Below are 22,348 nucleotides of genomic sequence, written 5' to 3' on the forward strand. Positions count from 1 at the left end.
ACTTCAACTGTCCATTCCCCTCCATTGACATTGCTTGACCTGCTGAGTTCCTCCAGCAGCTTGTTTGTTCCTCCAGTCTTGAGTCTCCAAACACATCACCTCAATAACTGCAAGTTCACAGGCGGTACCCACTCAGAACAAAAACTACCTCCCACCCCGGCACACTCAGACCAGCACCACCGCGGGTCTGAAGGAACCAAGTCTAGGTCAGGTTCAGTAAAAATGGTTAATTTACAATTCTGAATTTAGTGAGCAACTTCCCAGTGATGGACTCAAAGAATGTAGAATAATTAACTCTGTTTATTATGTGTCATAAATTAATAAGCTATGTTAAAATCAGCCATGGACTTCAACCCATGACACATAGTTTATTGTCTGACGTCACTGACATGTCTCTCTTATGAAGGGCCACTGGACTGTTTGCAGAAGAGAGAAAGCTACATTCAAACAGTTATCATTATGTTGCCACTTCAAGGGACAGATGTTTACAAGTGAAATAGAATCCAACACAATCTTAAAAAATCTGTTCCCAGTGCAAAGAATACTCCACGAATCACACACATTGACTCCGAATTTTGCATGATTTGAGCATTCATACATTCTGTAATAAGTCTGTCACCTGAAGAATCTCAATTCAGAACGTCGACTGTACTTGTTCCTTCACAGGTGCTGCCTGACCCAGAGGTCCTCCAACATCTCATTTGTTGCTCCAGATGCCAGCATCTGCAGTAAATCCACATTCTCTCAACCTTGGACCCCTCCTACTTCAATCTCCTGGCTGGAAGTTACCCCCAACATTTAAGAAGCATCTGGACGAACGCTTGACAGCGAATGCAGGGAGAGCTTCGGTCCAAGTAGTAATAATCAAGGTTAGTATAGATGGGGACTCAATGGTCAGCAGGGGCATGGTGGGCTGAAGAGACTGTTTCTGTGCTGTACCATTGATTTTCTCCTTTTTCAAAACTGACCTAATCGAAAATTCTTCCTATGAAATCCAATATATGATCAATGGTTTAGAACAACATCAGTTTCATATAAAACTCTGTAAAACTTAAACAATTAAACCAATTTTTTCCTTCCTTTTTCCTGCCACCTAAGTGTTGACAGGATATTCTGAGCTTGGGGCGAGCTAACTTTGGGAGTAATCTTCATTGATGCAACTCTCCTATTGTAACTTCACTAAAGCTTTTATTGTTTTATGCAGAAACATTATCTCTGCCATTTCAACCTTTGTTTCATCTACTATAAAATCCATTTTTCTTCTCTGATTCAGTTGCTTAGAACTTGACCAATGATAACAATTTCTAGGTAATGTCTCAGTTGACAACATCATAGCAAAGCACAAGTCATTTGAGCTGTGCAATCAATCACAGTCTTATTTCCCAACCAGCCTTGCCAATTCCTCCTCAACAGCTTTAGCAAACCACTCATACACATATGCCAATTTTAATGGAGTTAAGACAGAGCTGGAATAATTAAATTGCTATAGAAGTAACCTTGCCCCAAGCTCAGAATATTCAGTCTCCACTTAGCTGTTTGTCTATTCATTGGCTGATCTCCAAGACAGATTTTGGGTTCTGATGGAATAATCTGCTGAACTAAGTGGAAAGATGATAGAAGTGAGGGTTGGAAAGGGGGAAGTAGGACTGAGGTTTGGGATGGTGGGGAATGAAGATAGGGGTTGGGAGGGAGTATTGAGATGGGTGAGTGTTATGGGAAAGGGAAGGAAATTGAAACCAGAGTGACCAAACAGGAAGAATTGGAATTAGGCTGAATACTTGGCCATGAAATCACATTTCATTCATCTTCAGCTGATCGTGCAGGATGAACAAGTCCTCTCACTCTGACTGAGCAGTCTATGTCTCAAGGCCAATTTATTAAGAATCATCATACAGTGGGTTATTGTAATTCTCCCAGGTGCCATTTTCCTGGTCATCCAACAATCGTCCATACGAAGAATTCCTACAAATAATGAACAAGATGTTGTTGAGCCAGAAGATCAGGAATTTTACCACTATCTTAGAATCATGTTTCAGTATAATGAATTTCGTACAACCCATAGTGATTCTTTTTCTCTTTTCACACCAATATTGACAAGTTTGTCAGCCTACCAGCCCATATACCATAGGAAACATTTATCAATTTCCATGAATTTAAAGACATTAACATCATCACCATTATGTGCCATGCCATATGACATAGGTAATCATGGTTTCATGACTACGATTATTCTTGGCAAACTCTTCTACTGAGGTGGTTTGCTGTTGCTGCCTTCTGGGCAGTGTCTTTACAAGACAGGTGATCCAAGCCGTTATCAATACTCCAGAGACTGTCTGCCAGATGTCAATGGCCACATAACCAGGACTTGTGATATGCACCAGCTGCTCATATGACCACCCACCATCTACTCCCATGGCTTCACGTGACCCTGATCAGGGGGCTAAACAGGTGCTACACCTTGCCCAAGGGTGACCTGCAGGCCAGTGGAGGGATGGAGCACCTTACAGTTCTTTAGAGACTTATCTCCACTCCGCCACCCAATTTAAAGACATATGCAATCTCAATTCCAGCCTCTCCAGGAAATTACTGTGCACCGTGATCTAAGTGATGTGATGGGAACTTTAGCAAAAGAAAATTACTAACTGTTAAAACCTTTACAATTGTAAGGTGTTTTACAGTATGGTTGTGGCTCTTACCTTACTTTAAAGTACATGACTCCCCCGATCAGCACCAACATCATCACGATAACCACAACTGAGATAGCCACTACGCTTCCTGGAGACAGAAGACAAAGCCAAGTCCGCAAGGCAGAACAAAAAGAGAAAAACTGTCAAAATGTTTAACCCGTGCTCCCCCAGAAGATGCCCATAACAGACTGCAGTTATTCAGGTGAAATGTGTATCTACACAACTTCAAAGTAGAAAACCCTGGCATTCATTGTCAATATTATGGTGTATAAGTAGGTTGTGAGTACGATACATCTGGCAGCCACTTTGGAAAGAGAAACTGGGGCACAGCAGCAGATGCAAGGAAAGCAAACACGAGGAAATCTGCAGATGCTGGAAATTCAAGCAACACACACAAAATGCTGGTGGAGCGCAGCAGGCCAAGCAGCATCTATAGGAAGAAGCACTGTCAACATTTCAGGCTGAGACCCTTTGTCTCGGGCCCGAAGCATCAACAGTGCTTCTTCCTATAGATGCTGTCTGGCCTGCTGCATTCCACCAGCATTTTGTGTGTGATGCAAGGAAAGGTTTGTTACGATAATGTTGACCAGAATGCAGGTCTTGTGAGAGAGCTTTTGGACCCAAAAGGGATCGAAAGGACAATTAGAGATTTAGCAAGATGTTGCCTCCATTACAGGGCATGTGCTGTAGGAAGAGATTGAACAACCTTGAGTCGTTCTCTCTGGAGCAGTGGAGTCTAAGGGAAGACTTGATAGAAGTTCATAGAACTACAAGAGGCATAGAAAGGCAGCAGGTATCTTCTTCCTGTTGTTGAAATGGCTAACACTGGAGGACATGCATTGAAGATGAGTGGGGGGGGGGGGTGAGTTCAAAGGAGATGTGCATGGCAAGGTTTTTTACACAGAGAGCAGTGGATGCCTGCAATGCACTGCCAGCGGGTCGGGTGGAGGCGACTATGATAGAAGCATCAGGTGGTTCTTAGCTAGGTGCAGGACGATGCAGAGAATGGAATATGAATATTCTACAGACAGAAGTTTAGTTAAGCATTTAATTACTAGTTTAACTAGTTTGGCACAACATAGTGGGCTACTGTATTGCACTTTTCCACATTGTAAATGTTTACATTTCCTGGTGCAGTTGTATGAGCTGTCTACAAGACAGACAGTCAGGAATTCAGGATAATCCCTTCATCCAGGTGAGGAGAGAGTGGAACTCTCTCTCCCTGAGCAAATGGGTGAAGATTAGTTTAAGGTGCAGCTGAATGATCAGATGAGGGAGAGAGGAGATGCAGCAAGAAGGTGTTCGGCCCATCAGGACCTGTGCCAGCTCCTTGTAGAGCCGGCCAGCCAGCCCCATTCCATGTTCTTCCCCATCATTCATTAGCTTCAAATATTTCCATTTTCAAAGCCACGATGAAGTCTAAGTGCAAAGAAGAGGAGTGAAAATGTGTGGCAAGAACACTGGAAGGGAGGTAATGCTGAATATTCTGCCTATTTCCATTTGTGAACTCAGGTCTGAGATCATTTGATGGGAACGAATCTCTGGAGATGGCAAAATAATTGTGAGATCTGTTGAAGTTGGGACAGCCCCTGTCAGAAACCCACTTCATTCTGTGTGGAAGGGAGGAAGTGTAGGTTTCACAGAGGAGCAAACAAGGATGTTCTCTACTCACTCACCTGTGCTTAGGCTTGCATCTCTTTGCTGAGTGTCCCTGTGGGTCTGCTGGGTCGTCTTTGGTGTCGTGTTTGGGATCACTGAACTGGGCCAGTGTGAAAGTTGTGGTGCCACGGTAGGTGAAGAAGACGTAGATGTAGTAACTGAAGCTGTTGTTGTTGTTATTATTATTGTCCTTCCAACAGTGTCAGCCGTGGTTTGTGTTGATGCAGTTATGTTGGGTTCTGTTTGGTTCACTGTGGAAGTTACATTTGGTGATTGTGTGGCTTTGGTTGACTGGTTCTCAGCAGTGGGCGACTGTTCAACACTTGTGCTTGTTGACTGGGCCGTAGTTATGACTGTTAGTGGCATACTGACACTGGTTAGCTGCGTTGAAGCTGAAGTTGACTGTGATACACTGGTTATCTCTGATGAGGTGAATGATAAAGTTGGATGACTAGTTGAGATTGAATGCAATGCTGTTGTACTGCCTTTGGTTGATTGCGATGCATTGGTGACATCTGTCCTTGGTTCTGATCCAGTTGAGTCTGAAGTTCTTGAATCTGACTTTGTTGACTGGACTGAAGTGGTAGTTGTCCATGGAGTAGTATTCGTTGTCACTGATGTTCTATCAGTGGTTGTTGATTCATTTGGAGCTATGCTCCCATTGAATGTAGAAGTCAACTCTACTGTACTGGTACTTGAAAATTCATTTAAATTTGAATATGCCTGGGAGGTACTTGTAGCATCTGCTGGTTGGCTGGCAGATGTGATGGTTTGCAGTCGATTAGATTCTGAGGGGCTGCGTGTGACCCCTGAAGATGCAGTAGAAGGGTTGGTGACCATATCTGTAGAGTACTCTGAGAGAGAGGAGCTAGGTTCGATGCTCACAGTGACAGCCATGGATGTTGAGATGTTTTTTGCCCCTATTCTGGAGAGCTCTGTGATGGCTACTGATGGAGATGTGGTGAGATTGAAGAATGCATTTTCTTCTGAACCATTCTGTGATCCAGTTGCATTGAGTAATATTTCTGTTATGTTGTCTTCAGCTGAAATAATATATAATTCTGCAAAATAAACAAAACAAACCATTGAACTGGAAAAACTCAACAAGTTTTCAACAAGATAGTTATGGATAAAGGTAAGATTGGACCTCTGGGCAAGCATTAAATTGGGGAAAGGTAAATTAGTAAATTGATTTATTATTGTCACATGAACAGAGGTACAGTGAAAAATTTTGTTTTGCATGCCATTTATGCAGATCATTTCATTACAGAGTGCATTGAGGTAGTACAAACAGAAGCAGTAACAGAACGCAAAATAAATTGTTACCATTGTAGAGGAAGTGCAATGTCGGCAGACAAAAAGGTGCAGGTCATAACAAGGCAGATTGTGGGGGCAAGGAAAGGCTGACTGCAATAGTATTAACAGGAGTTGGGGAGAATACACTGGGAGCAGCTCTTATTGGGCAGTCCACAAGTGACAAGTTTAAGGGCCAACTGGTTGGTCAAGAAGGTTCAGCTGCATGGCATTCAGGATGAGGTAGCATCCTGATTTGACATTGACACTGGCTTTGCAGGAGAATGGTTACCTCTCTGATTATGACTTGTGATGTGCCCCAGGGATTGGTACTGGGCCTATTGTTGTTTGGCATCTATTTCAAAGATTTGGATGATAATATAGGAAATTGAATCAGCAAATTTACTGTGAGGAAGAAATTCAAGGATGCCAAGTTTTGAGAACCCCGGATGATGTGAGATGATGCAAATATAGTCAAAACTAAAAGGGAGCATATACTCAGTGGCCATTTTATTAGGCACCTCCTGAATATTCGTGGTCTTGTTTAGGTTTGTTGGGTCATGCATTCAGAGATCCTCTTCTGCACACCACTGTTGTAATGCATGGTTACTTTCTGTCAGCCTGAACTAGTCTGAACACTTTCCTCTGACCTCTCTCATTATCAAGGTGTCTTTGCCCACAGAATTGCTGCTCACTAAGGTTTGTCTTTTTGTTTTTTTGCACCATTATCTGTAAATGCTAGATAGACTGTTGCATGTAAAAATCCCAGGAGATCAGCAGTTTCTGAGATACTCAAACCACACTGGCACCAACAATCATTCCATGGTCAAAGTCATTTAGATCACATTTCTTCTCCATTCTGATGTTTGGTCTGAAAAGCAACTGAACCTCTTGACCAGGTCTGCATGCTTTTATGCATTGAATTGATTAGATATTTGCATTAACGAGCAGGTGTTCCTAATAAATTGGCCACAGAGTGTATATAAGGTTTAGGAAACTAAAATCATACAGAACCTTTGGGGACCATAAAGGAAGCAGAAAAATACTTAAACAAGAGGACTCAAGGGGATCATTAAATGACCTTGGCAAGTAGTTTAAAGAGAACCCCAAAGCATTTTATTATATATCAATAACAAGTGGGTAGCCAGGGACAGGGCAGAATCACTCAGGTACCAAGGAGGAAATTTATGCCTGGAGCCAGAAGAAGTGGGTGAGATACTAAATGAGTACTTTGCATCAGTATACACCAAGGAGAAGGATGTGGATGATTGTGAGATCAAGGTGACAATTGCTGATACTATAGGGTATGTTGAAATTGAGAAGAACGTTAAAAGCATTGATGTACAGAGGGATTTTGGGTTGCAAGTCCATAGCTCTCTGAGTATGGTGACACAAGGATAGGGTGATAAAGAAGGCACGCTGCATTCTTGTCATAGTGTGAGCATAAAGGTTGAGAAGTCACGTATAAAACTTCGGTCAGAGTATCATGTGCAGTTATAGTCGTCACATGCAGAGGCTCGTTAGAAGCTGCAGAAAAGGTTCAGCAGCACGTTGCCTAGAATGGATAGAACAAATCTTTATCCCAGGGTGGAAATGTCAATTACTAGAGGAGAGAGGTTTAAGGTGAAAGATGGAATGTTTAAAGGAGATTATTGGACCAAGTTTCTCCACACGCAGACACTAGGTGCCTGGAACATGCTGGAAGCAATTACAATAGTAATCTTTAAATGGCATTTGGACAGGAACATGCACTTCAGGCAAATGAGATTATTTTACATTGGCATGGTGGCTGGCACAGACATGCTGGGCTGAAGGGCCTGTTCCTGTGCTACACCATTTAACGTTCTACATTTTTGGAGACAGCACAAAGCAAGAGAAAGGAACAGTCCCAGAAGTGAAGGCTTCAGAGTGAGGGAGAATCTGGGAGGAGTAGGAGTAGGGGGAGAATTTACAGCATGCTCCAAATGATAAATGTGATTAAGAAGAAGCTGATCCCAGAGACAGTAATCACTGATTAATTGGCAAATAATTGGGCAACAGAAACAGGGGAGATGTGGGTTTGAGGGGGAGGCAGATTCAATGGGAGCTTTCACATGGAGATTGGAAAAGAGTTGAGGGATATATTTTCAGGACTCTGGTTAAAGAGTGGTGAGTTCTAAGAGTAATCAAAAAGCTTTTCCTACAGCTAGCTCAATACAGAGTCTGAGGACCAGTTCCCCACTCTAAGTGACTACTGCCAACATTTTTGCTGTGTTTCAGGATTTCCTTGAAGTGCAGTTAATGTTAGCCAGGCACAGCTGGGGCAGATAAGGTTTAACTCACTGTTTCCATTGTCCCCATGTTGTTTGGACTAAAGGGGATTAACATTCCTGTTTATAGATATAGCTGGGGCAAACCATTCTGCCAGTTGTAGCTGCTGCACCATTCAGTCTGACCACAGCTGATCCTACTTCTCAGGAGCATGTTCCTGCTCTCCCTCCCCATTCCCCTTGAAGATTTGAGGACAGGCCTTCAGGCAGATTAAACTCACACTGACAGATCTCAAGATAAGTTACACCACTGAATGGAATAGTCACATCTGGGTTTTTCCAGAATCAACTCTGCTTGTGTCAGAAGTAGAGCAGTACTCTCCGAGCTGATATTAACCCTTCCCTGGGTGGATGTCCTTTGCCAAGACCAGACCAGCCCAGATCAGCTCAGACATGGGACAATGTGTGCATACGAAACGGAGAAAACAAAGTTACCTGGATGAACCCAGAGAGAAGTTTAAATCCTGATGTAAGGATCCTTGACCCAGAATAGAGGACGGTGATAGAGTCAAGGATTCATATAGCACGGAAGTACATAGCTCACCACATCCATCGCCAATCCTATTTACAAGCACTTGGTCTGGTTTCATGCATTGATATTTAAATGCGATAGTAATAAACGTATCCATTATGTTATGTATACTCACAAACACACACACACACACAATCATTTTCCTAAGATGATGTATTCACAGTAAAAGTAGGCATTCACATTTTTTTACTGTCCATTATGCTGCTGATGTTCAGGGCAGCAATAAAGGTCCTCCATCTCTGTCTGTCCGTACACAGATAACTGCGCACAGATAGAGGATTCTTCACTGCTGTTTCCGTAACATTTTTTTTACTGGTCAGGGTTGTTAGCTCTGGGGGACAGGTGAACCACTCCTAGTCCGGCCTCTACCCTTTAACCTGTTTGGCATGGGTGACCCTACCAAAAGCCAAAGCATGAGGCCCTGGCTCCAGCTAACATAGCTCTCCAGGTCATGGAGGTATGCAAGCCTTCAAACCCTATAACAAGGTTGTGTTCTGCTTGGCAGAGGCTTTCCATTAGGTAAGCATTCATCATGGTTGAGCACAGATATTTATTTATACAAACAAGCGTGTTCTCTCCACTAAAGTTCAGAGAGAAAAGTCCATCGCCTTCTGTTCCCTCCTCATATGATGGGAAGAAACTGGAAAACCTGGGGGAAACCCATGAGGACACAGGCAGAATGTGCAAACTCCACAAAGGGAACCCCAGAAGGCAGGATTGAATCCAATCATGAGAACTGTGAGGCAGTAGCAATCTGCTGCACGTGGGGTCACCCTAACAACGATGGCCCAGCATGTCCATGCTCTAGACGAGGCCAAAGTATTCACAGCCATGACTAAAAGATGTACCAGAATCTTGGTTCCTCCTGAGATCTCACCAGCACCGAAATCAGTCTGTATGAAACCACTGAGAGTTCTGGGTACAGAGAAGGCCATGGGATCAGACACGTCCCAGCTGTAGTGCTGGGGACTTCTAGTAAACTGCTAAAGTGCAGTCTTAACACTGGCACGTATGCAACAATGTGGAAAATTGCTCAGGAATGTTCTGCTCATAAAAAGCAAGACATAACCAATCTGACTAATTCCTACCCAATCTGTTTGCTCTCAATCAGCAGCAAATGATGGAAGTTGTCATTAAAATTGTTGTCAATAACCTGCTCACCGATGCACAGTTTGGGTTTTACTTACTCACTTACTTACACGTGCATGTGCTTAGAGACACAGCACAGAACTGGCAACAAGCCACACCGCCCAGCATCCCACCTATTTAACACTAGGCTGATCACGGGACAATTTCCCAGCACCACTCACTCATCACAACCTTGGTCCAAACATGGAGGAGAGGTGGGAGGGGGTGTCCCGATACCAAGGCAACACTTGATGAAGTCTGGCAGACCTCAAAGTCCCATGATCAGCAAGTCCTGGGGTCATTATCCAGAGGTCAGCGAAGTCTGGAGGTTAAAGCCCAAAGATCGAAGACCAAAGTCAGCGAGTCTGGAGCTTGAGGTCCAAACATCAAAGGGTCAGGGTATCTGGAGGTTGGAGGCCCAGTGCCTGTGAGTCCAGGCCAAGAGGCGGCCTGTTCTGTGTGTGTGACTGGGTGGGAAAAGGCTTCATTTGCTGTTGTTGCTTCTGTTGTTTTGCTGAACATTGTGCGCACGGTATGTTGGTGCCGGAACGTGTGGCACCACCTGTGAGCTGCCCCCAGGACATCCTTAAGTTACGTTGGTTGGTAATGCAAATGATGCAATTCACTGTATGTTTTGATAAACGAATCTGAATAAATGAACAAGAATCTAAAAGAAGTCTAATAAAGCTGAAGTCAATGGACATTAGTGGAAAACTCTCTAATTATTTAGGCGGAGATCACCTGGGACAGATCTCCACTGGTTTTTAAATGATGCCTTTACTTGAATAACCTGATTGGCCATTAGTTTAATATCTCATCTACCTTCACCTCTGAAGGAGACATCATAGGGATGAAAGGCTTAGATTTTCATAACATCATTTGAAAGTGCTCCACAACCAATGTAACATTTAAAGTACTCCTTGGTAGAAAACACAATGGAGAACTTGTGTATGTGTAGTTCCCACAGACAGCAATATGATGGATAACTAGATAGTCTCTCTTGGTGAGGATGCCTGAGAAACAGCAGGAAGAATCCTATGTAACACACACAAATGCTGCAAGAACTCAGCCAGTCAGGCAGCATCTATGGAAAGGAATAACGAGTCAACGTTTCAGGCCAAGACCCTTCAACAGGGAGAATCTTATGCTGTACGGTAGATGCCATCTGAAATAACTGTCCAACACCAAACATCAAAGTGAAATGATTTATAATTTGTTAATCAATGATAAGGCATTTTACAAATGCAAAGTAGTTACAGATTTATTGGTTTATAAAGAATGAAGAACTCCATTAAGTGTCACGAAAGAGAAAAGTCCATTTCAGATTTTAGGACAGAGATTCATTAAGTATATAGCCAGGATCGTAACTTTCCTGTCTTGAGATAGCTTAATGTTTAACATTGCAAGAACTGGGAGATGAGTGGTTCAAGCTTAGACTACTAGAATTAATAACTGAGGCATTCTTTTCTCAAGTATACGTTTAACTTATCTTAAAACATTCTGAAGGTTACACAAGTAACTGTTACACTATCCCATCAGCAAGTTGAAATAAAAATGAAACACAAATTCTGGAAATCAGATATAAAAGATGATATTGCTGGAAACAATCAGCAGGTCAGACTACATCTGTGAGATGCTACATCAGAATTGATGTGGGGTCCTGGATTTGAAACGTTAACTATTTCTCTATCCACAGATGCTGCTTGACCTGCTGGCAATTTAGTGTTTTCTGTTTTAGAACTAGGGGGTCACTATTTAAAAATAAGGAGTTGTCCATTTAAGTCTTGTACTCCAGACGCAACAGTACATGCTTTTAAGGTTAGAGGGGAGAAGTTTAAAGGTGATTTGAAGGGCAAGTTTTTTTTTAAACATAGAGAGTGATAGATGACTGTATTGTGTTACCAGGAGTAATAGTGGAGGCAGGCAGTTTGGTGCATTTGAAGAGGCTTTTAGATAGACGATGAACATGTAGAGAATGGAAGGATATGAATGATATACAGGAGTAGAACATTTGGTATAAAGTGGCATTAAAATCAGCGTAACATTGGGGACCAAATGGCCTCTCCAGTGATGTACTATTTGAAAATGTTTGCAAGATTATAACCACTGCCTCCACCAACTCTGCAGCCACTAAGATGTAAACCATCAGGTCCAGGAGACTCATCAGCTTTTAACTCCACTGGTCTGCCTAATACTCATTCTCTAGTGTTGATAATGTCATGTACTTCCAACTGGAATAGTTCAGTATTAATGGGATGTTCATAATATCATCAATGTAAAGGACTAATACAAGATATATGCCCTTGACCATTCCTTCTTCCTCAAAACTATTTCCCAAAGGTTCACTGTGGTCTCCTCTCTATGTACCAGTAAAGGAAGAATTTATTATCAATTTATATATATTTTTAGTTTACTTTCACCTTCCTGACTACTTTTTCAGTCTTCTTTTGCTGGGTTCCAAACTCCTCACTAACCTCCAGGTTTAATACCACAGTTGGTCTATTCCCCCTTCCCATCCCCAACACTGAAGCCTTCCCAATCCCTCTTAAGAGTTTTTTCCATCTCATTGGGATAGAGTTTTATTGGGAGTCCATTGATCTTTGTAACTATCTCTCTTGTCTACTACCCATTGTCCATTTGCCCAGTCCATCTGAGCAAGCTCCATCACCATTCCTTTGTAATTCTTTCTACCTATGTTTAACAGAGACATTTTAGATCAAAATTTCTCATTGTGAAATCAAATACTAAATCTATCATGTCATGATCCCTTTTCCTAGGGGACCCTTAACTGTGAGTTTATTTATTAAATTTGCTTTGTTACACATCACTAGATCCAAAATTGCCTGGTCCATAAGTTGGCTCCATAACATTGTGCTCTAGGAATCTCTCTATGAATTTGTTCTCTTGGCTACCATTTCGGTCTACATGAAAGTGAAAGTCACTCATGATTAAGGTGACACACACAAAATGCTGGTGGAATGCAGCAGGCCAGGCAGCATCTATAGGGAGAAGCACTGTCGACGTTTCGGGCTGAGACCCTTCGTCAGGACTAACTGAAAGGAAAGATAGTAAGAGATTTGAAAGTAGGAGGGAGAGGAGAAAATGCAAAATGATAGGAGAAGATCAGAGGGAGTGGGGTGAAGCTGAGAGCTGGAAAGGTGATTGGCAAAAGGGGTACAGAGCTAGAGAAGGGAAAGGATCATGGGACAGGAGGCCTAGGGAGAAAGAAAGTGGGAGGGGAGCATCAAAGGGAAATGGAGAACAGGCAGAGTGATGGGCAGAAAGAGAGAAAAAAAAGGAGAGGGGTAAAACTTAATATATCAGGGATGGGGTAAGAAGGGGAGGAGGGGCATTAACGGAAGTTAGAGAAGTCAATGTTCATGCCATCAGGTTGGAGGCTACCCAGCCAGTATATAAGGTGTTGTTCCTCCAACCTGAGTGTGGCTTCATCTTGACAGTTGAGGAGGCCATGGATATACATATCAGAATGGGAATGGGACGTGGAATTAAAATGTGGAATTTTAAAAAAAGGATTAAAGTGCCAATCTTTGTAGAACTCCTCCCTTTTTAAAATTTATACTTTTTCCTAGAAGTGTGGTTGTAGTTTGAAGTCATCACTTAACTCCTTCCTGGTTTACTTCTTACCTCCACCCAAATGAGTGCTAGATTTCAATCTGCATGGTCTTGATCACACTTCCTGCCTCACATTCAGCCCACTGATGCTGTGTGACCTGCTCACTTCCTCCAGCAGATAGCTTGTTGCTCCAGATTCTAGCATCTGCAGCCTCCTGCTTCTCCCACAACTTCCACGCTGAAATCCCCTTTTGTAAATTGTTTCACTTCCCTACAGAGTTTCACCACCACCTTTACCTTCTGGACTAAAATTTAACATCCCCACTTTGATCACTTCATAACCAGATTTCTGTAGGTGGCTATCCAAATATATTTATCTCTATTGATCAATGAGTCATTGACGTAGTTTCAGATTAGGCACACACGCATTCAGATACAGAGTTCCTTATTTTAAACTTTTATACGTCTTTCTATATGTTAACACTTTTCATGGGTTTGCTTGCTTACTATCATAGATATGTAGAACAGAAACTGAACATTTAGCCCATTAAAATTACTTCCATCTATAGGACATAGACGCAGAATTAGGCCATTGGGCCCATTGTGTCTGCTCCACCACTTCATCATGGCTGATCCATTTTTCCTCTCAGCCCCAATATCCTGCTTTCTCCCCATATACCTTTATCCCCTGACCAGAATCTGTCAACCTCTGCCTTAAATATAAAGACTTGGCCTCCACCAACTGCCTGTGACAAAGAATTCAAAAGATTCACCACTCTCTGGTTGAAAAAATTCCTCCTTACCTCTGTTCAAAAAGGACACCCCTCTGTTCTGAGGCTGTGTCCTCCGGCCCTGGACTCTCCCACCATAGAAAACATCCTCTCCACATCTACTCTATCTAGGCCTTTCAGCATTCAATATGTTTCAATGAGGTCACCCCTCATTCTTCTGAATTCCAGTGGATACAGGTCCAGAGCCATCAAACGCAATTCACATGCCAAGCTGTTTAATCCTGGAAACGTGTTCGTGAGCCTCCTGGGAACCCTCTCCAGTTTCAGCACATCCTAAGGTAAGGGGTGCAAACCAGCTCACCAGTGCTTCACAAAGTCTCAACATTGCACGTGCTTGTGTTGAGTCCATGTTGCTCTAAACCTCTCCTATCACTGTTCCTGTCCATGTAACTTTAAAATGTTGTTACTTGGCATGCCCCAACCACTTCCTCCGCTGGCTAGTCTCATATATCCACCACTCTCCTGGTGAAGGAAGTTGCCTCTGGGTCCCTTTTAAATATTTCCCCTCTCACTTTAAACCTACGCTCTTTAGTTTGTGATCATCTTTCTCTGGGAAAAAAAGACTGTGTGTATTCACCCTATCTACGCCTCTCATGATTCATACACTTTTAAAAGGTCACCTCTCAGTCTCTAATACGCAAATGAATAAAAACTTAGTCAGCCCATCCTCTCCTTATAACTCAGGCCTTCGAGTTCTGGCGAAATATTCACATCAATCTTCTCTTCACTCTTTCCAGCTTCATGATGTATATCAAGCTTCGGTTCGGGCCTTAAACTTTTGCTTTCTATTTATCTGAATTTCATTTCTAATGCAATGCAGATAAACAGAAATTTCTAAGTTAAGGCAAAGGTTGATTTACCAAATGAAATCAAAAATTAGGGAAGAACACAAAAAAAGCACAAGGACTGAAATTCAGTCCAGACAGAGTCATAATAGACCTTAAAAACCAAAACTGTGTTATAGACCAATTAAAACAAAGAGAAATAATTCACAAAAAGTTTTAAATGACGAGAACACGGGTGGCCTCCCAGAAGACAGCAGAGCCCCCTCTCAGATCTGCATCCAACGTCTGTGCTGCAATCCTGGGAGCGGAATTTGATTCCACAAGCTGCTAACAGGTTTACAGAGACAGAACAGATGCAAACACACATGAATGGTTAAGTGTTGCAGTCATATTGAAACCGTTCTCAGAACAGGACTATTCAACTAAGAGCAACTTGCTCATCAAACTCTGCAAACAAAGCTGACTTCTCACCCAGGTCGTTCCAAATAGTGTGATTATACTATATAACACACATTTAACTAGTGGAACATCCCCAAGGTGCTGCTCACAGGAACTTTCAAACAAAAGTTCACAACAGGACAAGTGACTGAAGGCTAAAACGGAAGGATGTATTTCAAGGAATAACTTAGAGGTGTAAAGGTTTTGGGAAGGAATGCTGAATTTGGGATCTTGGCAGCTGAGGGAATAGTCCCTAATGTAGAAAGTGAAGGAAAACCAAGGACTTGGTGGAATGCAAATGTTTTGATACTTGCAGGACTGGAGGACATACCTCCAATCCTGCAGGAACATGTGGTTGTAGACTTTCCATGGAGAATCATATACAGTTTTGCTGTCCTCCTCCAAGGACTGATGCTAAGATGGAGTCTTGACCACACAATCTACAGGATTATGATTTTGCACCTTATTGTTTACCTGCACTGCACTTTCTCTGTAGCCATTACAGTTTTATTTTGCATTCTCTTACTGTTTTACCTTGTTCTACCTCAAAGCACTGTGTAATTTGATCCGTATGAAAAGCAATGCAAGGCAAAATTAATAGGCCAATTCCAGACTAACAAAGATTCGCAATATCCCAGCTATGCCATCTTTATGTGGCTATCATCCAGCAGGAAGTGATGAAGCCTGAAGAGCCACACCACTAGGATCAAGAATAAATTCTTTCCTCCAACCACGAGAAAGTCTGCAGATGCTGGAAATTCAAGCAACACACACAAAACGCTGGTGGAACGCAGCAGGCCGGGCAGCATCTATAGGAAGAAGCACTGTCGACGTTTCCTACTTTCAAATCTCTTACTATCTTTTCTTTCAATTAGTCCTGACGAAGGGTCTCGGCCCGAAATGTCGACAGTGCTTCTTCCTATAGATGCTGCCTGGCCTGCTGTGTTCCACCAGCATTTTGAGTGTGTTACTTTCCTCCAACCATTTGATTGTAAAGCCAACTCGCAAAATCCTAATTACTGCAGTTTAGCAACACTATGACCACTTTGCACTGAAAAGTGTGAGTTTGTTTTTGTACTAATTGTGTTTTTTCTCTTGTAAAAATGTATAATCTGTTTTTTTCATTTGTTATACTTATTTGATGCTATGTGCCTGTGATGCTGCTGTGAACAAGATTTGACATGTAGACACCTTCATGAAGAATCCTATACAATTCTGCTATCCTCACCCAGGCAGGGATGAGCTTGCCATACAGGCTGCACAGAGGGAATGCTGGGCTAATAAAATGGAGAGAGAGCGAAGAGGGCCTCTAGTCTCAAGAGTCTGGAGGAATGAAAGGAGGTCAAATGGAAATTCACAAAACCCTTACAGAACAGGGTGGGCGCTTACCACTGAGTGAAGAAATTCTTCCTCATCTCAGAGGGTGGTGAACCTTTGGAATTCTCTACCCTGGTGTACTGGGGTGACTCGGTCCATAAGTCATAGGAACAGTATTAGGCCATTCTGCCCAATGAGTCTGCTCTGCTGTGCTGATTTAATTTCCCTCTTAAACCCCATTCTCTTGCCTTCGCCCCATAACCATTGACACCCTTACCATCAAGAACCTATTCAACACTTTTATGTTTTAGCCACAAATTTCTGGCTATTGGATGGGTCAAGGAATATGTGACCATGTAGGAAGGTGACACTGAGGTAGATCAGTGGTGGTCTTGAGAAACAGATGGTCAGTATTTACCCCCTTGTCTGTTGACAATATCCCCACACATCTGTGGATGTATGTATGACATACCTACATAACTATTACCCCAACGTCACTCTCTCCCTCTCAGCTGTTTCATGATCCAGTTCATCGCCCTTGTTTAGGCAGATCACATAATTCCCCACCCCACCCTTTGTTCCATGTGACCTTTAGCAATCCCTGAATTTTACCCTCACCGGGTCACTGTCATTGCAATTGCTACAGTGAAGGGAAATTTCTGCCCCACCCTCAGTGATATGTGCTCAGGGTTTTTTTAATTATTAGTTTTTCTATACATTTTACAAATTAAAAACCCCAAATCCCAATGAGGAACATTAATACATGTGCTCAGGTTGCACACATGCCGACACCCTACATGTACCTACACCACATCCTCACCACACACCGGCGCACACCCGGTAACCTACACCCTCACACTCACTCAGCACACTGCACACATGCCTTCACTGCCAAAACACACTCACACTCATTCACCCACACTGCCGACTAACCAAAACACTCACCCACACTGCTGACTTACAACCAAAACACACTCAGCCACACCACTCGACTGCACCAATTCACAATCGCCGAACGCAAAAACTGTTTTCACACTCACCGCACACTCACTCCCATCCCACCTTTCACCCGAGCAACGAACTCACCTGCGATCAGCAGCAAAGTGGCCAGACCGGCGTTGCGGAGCATTGCGGCGGCTGGTGTACAGACTTGGGCTCAGAACCCGGGATCGATTCTTGTCACTCAGTCCGAACCAACGAGTTCGGATCTACTCAGGAGAACCGGGCCACCGACTGCGGGATCCAACGATGGACCGTGCCGTCTGCGGGATCAGGAGGGATGATCGTGCCGTCTGCGGGATCAGGAGGGATGATCGTGCCGTCTGCGGGATCAGGAGGGATGATCGTGCCGTCTGCGGGATCAGGCGGAGACTGTGCCCTGTGCGGGATCAGGAGGGATGACCGTGCCGTCTGCGGGATCAGGAGGGATGACCGTGCTGTCTGCAGGATCAGGCGGAGACTGTGCCGCTTCGGCTCTCAGTGTCTCTGTCCCTCCCGCCGCTGACCGACTCCCCCAACGACGGCGCACCGCCTCCGGGCGGGCGGGGCTGATCAGATCCGACACACCCACACCAAGACTTTCACTTCCACTGAAACGAAAGTAAAGCCGCCAGTCGGGTCCGGAGATAAAGCAGGTTGCAAACCAATGCACCAGCACCGGGAGTTCCAAAACACTGCGGACGTGGGATCCAGAACCTTCTGGAAGCTCCGCCGGGCCACGGGCTGAGGATGTCCAGCATCTCGTGCTTGTGTGTGGGCGGGGTGCTGCTCAGGAGAGGTGGAGAGGACCTGACATTTCCATTGTGACTGAGACCGAAACTGGAAGATAGTAGGTGACCCTTATCAATACCCAAAAAGGTCATCCTCCTCTACCTCCCTACAGGTCACATACCGACACCCCAACAGGTCACCCTCACCTACACCCCTAGTGGCCTTGTGGTCACCACATGAACTTGTACCTCTCTACAAGTTACATGCACCTGTCAGATCACACCCCTATAATCCTACAGGTCGCGCTCACCAACCCCCTATAGGTCACACACTTGCATCCCAACAGTTCACTCTCACCTATCTCATACCTACACCTCAACAGTTACCCCTACAACCCAACACATCACCCTCAACTACACCCTTATAAGTCACCACATGTACTTCCCTACAAGTCACATGCACCTGTAGATCTCACCCCTATATCCCTACATTCACTCATCAATCCCTCTACAGCTCACACCAACACCAACACCCCTCTACAGGTCATACACCTTGACAGATCATTCTCACCTACCCCATTACAAGCCACAATCTACTGCCCCCACTACAGGTCACCTTCACCTGCCCTTACAGAACCCTCCCATAACTATCTCTCCAATAGGTCACAAACAGCTTCCCCCACAGACCCACACCACCCACAGTTCTCCACAGATTACCACCTTCCACCCTGAGACAGTCCAGTTCATTCCAATTCTACATTTGCTGCAGATTAACCAATTCTCAGTCCATGGCAGTACTTTTCTCTAATCCCAGTTCACTAACTCCGTATGTGGGACTTCATTGCCAGCTAAATCTCCTTTAAACTCCCTCTCACATCACCTTAAACCTATACCCTTAGCATTGACGTTCTCCCTTGGTGACCAGGCTCTGACTAACTTCCTTATCCATGCCTCTCATGATGTTATACACATCCTTTAGGTCTTCCTGCAGCCTCTGGCACTCCAGAGAAAATCGCATAGATGGATGCAAGAAGACCTATTACCAGCTTGTTGTTTGGATTCTTCTAATCAACATTTTAGGAACAATTTATGAATTATCTATGAACCCATGAATGCTATTCCATTATTCCCCTTTTATGGTATTGATTATATTTTGTAATTTATTGCAATTTTATGTATTGCACTGTACTGCTTTTATATCATTGGCCCAGATTACTGATTAATTTAACAACTTCTCTCAATACCTATACCTAGAAGCACATAATGAGCATTATTTAACAAGGCAGTGACAAGAATAGGAATCAGGAACTAAACCAGAAAGTGCTAGAAACACTCAGCAGATCAGCTGGTGTCTACAGAGAGAGAAGTAGAGTGTATATTTCAAGTTATAGAGTCCAAGTTCTTGGGCATCAGCACCTTGGACAATCTATCCTGGGCCCAGTTCCATAATAATAAACAATGGCTATGATTCTGAGTCTGTAGGTTCTTCATTAGAACCAGCAGAACAGAACGGTCTATGAGCTGAAGCAGACCAATGTGTCAGAACAATTCCACCATCAGCAGTGTGATAATGACCAGATGTTGGAGGCTTCCAGCACCTGCTCTTGTGTTGACCTTCCTGGAAATGATGAAGTCGAGGTGAACGTGTACCTATGGTGCAAATCCCCAGGGTGTATCGTACGTGGCCGTGTACGAGAGTAGAATCCCTTTTCACTGTGCTTTACATTTGAATACTCTGCATGCCAATGCACACTGTATTTAGACCAGTATGTGCCTGAAATTAATCAATGTTGGTGTGAAAGGGCAGGACTGGAACATCATTTGACCATGAAACAGTTTATTCATGAATTTCCCACACAGTACTTTTATCTAGTAAGGATGTCAGCAGCATGAGATCAGCCTCAGACAATTCCATGGGTCACTAGACTGAGACTGATTACACTCTCTCACTGAAATGACTGAAGGGACGACTTTCATTTATATAACACTCTTCCAGACATCAAAAGCATTCAACACCCTTCACTACTGTGCTGTGGGAAATGTAGCAGCCAAAATGCACATCATGATTCCACAAAAATTCTACAGATTTAGGGTAGGACAGTGGTGCAGCTAGTAGAGCCTCTGCCTTACAGGGATCCTGGCTCATGTGCTGTCTGTGTGGAGTTCGCATGTTTTCCTGTGAAGATGTAGGTTTCCTTCAGGTGCTCTTATTTTCCACCCCCATCCCAAAGTAGGATTGGGAGGTAGATTAATTGCCTGATGGAAATTGCCCCTAGTGTATAGGTGAGTGGTAGAATCTGGGGGCAATTGATGGGAATGTTGAAAGAATAAAAAATGAGTAATGATTGATATACCATATAACCATATAACAATTACAGCATGGGAACAGGCCATCTCGGCCCTTCTAGTCCGTGCCGAATGCTTACTCTCACCTAATCCCACTGGCCCGCACTCAGCCCATAACCCTCCATTCCTTTCCTGTCCATATATCTATCCAATTTTACTTTAAATGACAATACCGAACCTGCCTCTAACATTTCTACTGGAAGCTTGTTCCACACAGCTACCATTCTCAGAGTAAAGAAATGCCCCCTCGTGTTACCCTTAAACTTTTGCACCCTAACTCTCATGTCCTCTTATTTGAATCTCCCCTATTCTCAATGGAAAAAGCCTATCCATGTCAACTCTATCTATCCCCCTCATAATTTCAAATACCTCTATCAAGTCCCCCCCAATCTTCTACGCTCCAAAGAATAAAGACCTAACTTGTTCAACCTTCCCCTGTAACTTAGATGCTGAAACCCAGGTAACATTCTAGTATTTACTGTACTAGAAGTTACTGTACCCTCTCTATTTTGTTGACGTCTTTCCTATAATTCGATGACCAGAACTGTACACAATACTCCAAATTCAGCCCCACTGCCTTGTACAATTTTAACATTACATCCCAACTCCTATACTCAATGCTCTGATTTATAAAGGCCAGCATACCAAAAGCTTTCTTCACCACCCTATCCACATGAGATTCCACCTTCAGGGAACTATGCACCATTATTCCTAGTTCAGTCTGTTCTACTGCATTCTTCAATGCCCTACCATTTACCATGTATGTCCTAATACAGTTACTCTTAATGGATGATTGATGGACAGAATGACTCAATGGGCAAAAGGGCCTCTGTGACTGTATGTGCTAATGATGATATTTGCTGGTGTATGTTCTTGTCCTCTATTTGGTAAAACAAGATACACAATGTGCTTTATATTTCTGCTCCCAAAGTTGAACCCGTAATGGCAAATCCATGTTGTTGGTGGGTAATCAGGCCAGGACTGACTGTACTTCTACAAAGTATTGTCATGTGGTCAGTTATATTTGTCTGGGAGGATAGATGAGCCTCAGTTTAACATCTAGTAAAGTCAGTGCTATTGCACTTTATCAGTACTGCTTTGAGATCAGTCTAGAGTTTTGGGCTCCAGGCTTTGAAGTTGAGACAGATCCCAAAATCTTCTGACTGAGATACATAGAGTCGTAAGATTAATTGTGGAAAGATCAAAAGGCTTCCTGCAAAGGTTGGATCCTAGAGACTTCCATGCAGGGGAGGACATTCAAGCTTTTGAGTCTGTGAGAGCTATCCAACAAGCCCCACTGCCCTAGTCTTTCCTCACAGCCTGAATATCTTTTCCGCTTCCAGTATGTTGAGGAAGCAGGGAGTCGGCAGAATGATTTGGGCAAAGGAATGGCAGATGGGATGTAGTGTAGGGAAATGTATGGCCATGCATTTTGGTACAAGGAATAAAGGCATAGATTATCTTCCAAATGGGAAGAAAATTCAGAAATCAAAGGTGCAAAGGCACTTGAGAATAATTGAGCAGGATTCCCTAAAGGTTAACTTGTCAGCTGAGTCGGTGGTAAGGAAGGCAAATGCAATATTAGCATTCATTTTGAAAGAACTGGAATATGAAAGCAAGGATATAATGCCGAGGTTGGTCAGATGGCACCAGGAGTATTGTGAGCAATTTTGGCTCCTTATCTAAGACAAGATATGCTGGCGTTGGAGAGGGTCCAGAGGAGGTTCACTAAATGATACCGGGAATGAAAGGGATAATGTATGAGTTCTGTTTGATGGCTC

General features: G+C 43.4%; 1 protein-coding gene across 1 annotated transcript; it reads right to left on the reverse strand.

Annotated features, from left to right (window-relative positions):
• Positions 1–280: 280 nt before the first annotated feature.
• Positions 281–18,091, reverse strand: LOC140726248 (uncharacterized). Its single transcript, XM_073042359.1, has 4 exons — positions 17,599–18,091; positions 4,364–5,407; positions 2,697–2,775; positions 281–1,962 (listed from the first exon to the last, which is right to left on the reverse strand). Exons 1-4 carry the CDS (start codon positions 17,639–17,641, stop codon positions 1,878–1,880), a joined length of 1,251 nt encoding a protein of 416 aa, XP_072898460.1. The 5' UTR covers positions 17,642–18,091; the 3' UTR covers positions 281–1,877.
• Between the last annotated feature and the right edge of the window lie 4,257 nt (positions 18,092–22,348).

Source organism: Hemitrygon akajei, chromosome 4 (assembly GCF_048418815.1).
Source record: "Hemitrygon akajei chromosome 4, sHemAka1.3, whole genome shotgun sequence".
Taxonomy (NCBI): Eukaryota; Metazoa; Chordata; class Chondrichthyes; order Myliobatiformes; family Dasyatidae; genus Hemitrygon; species Hemitrygon akajei.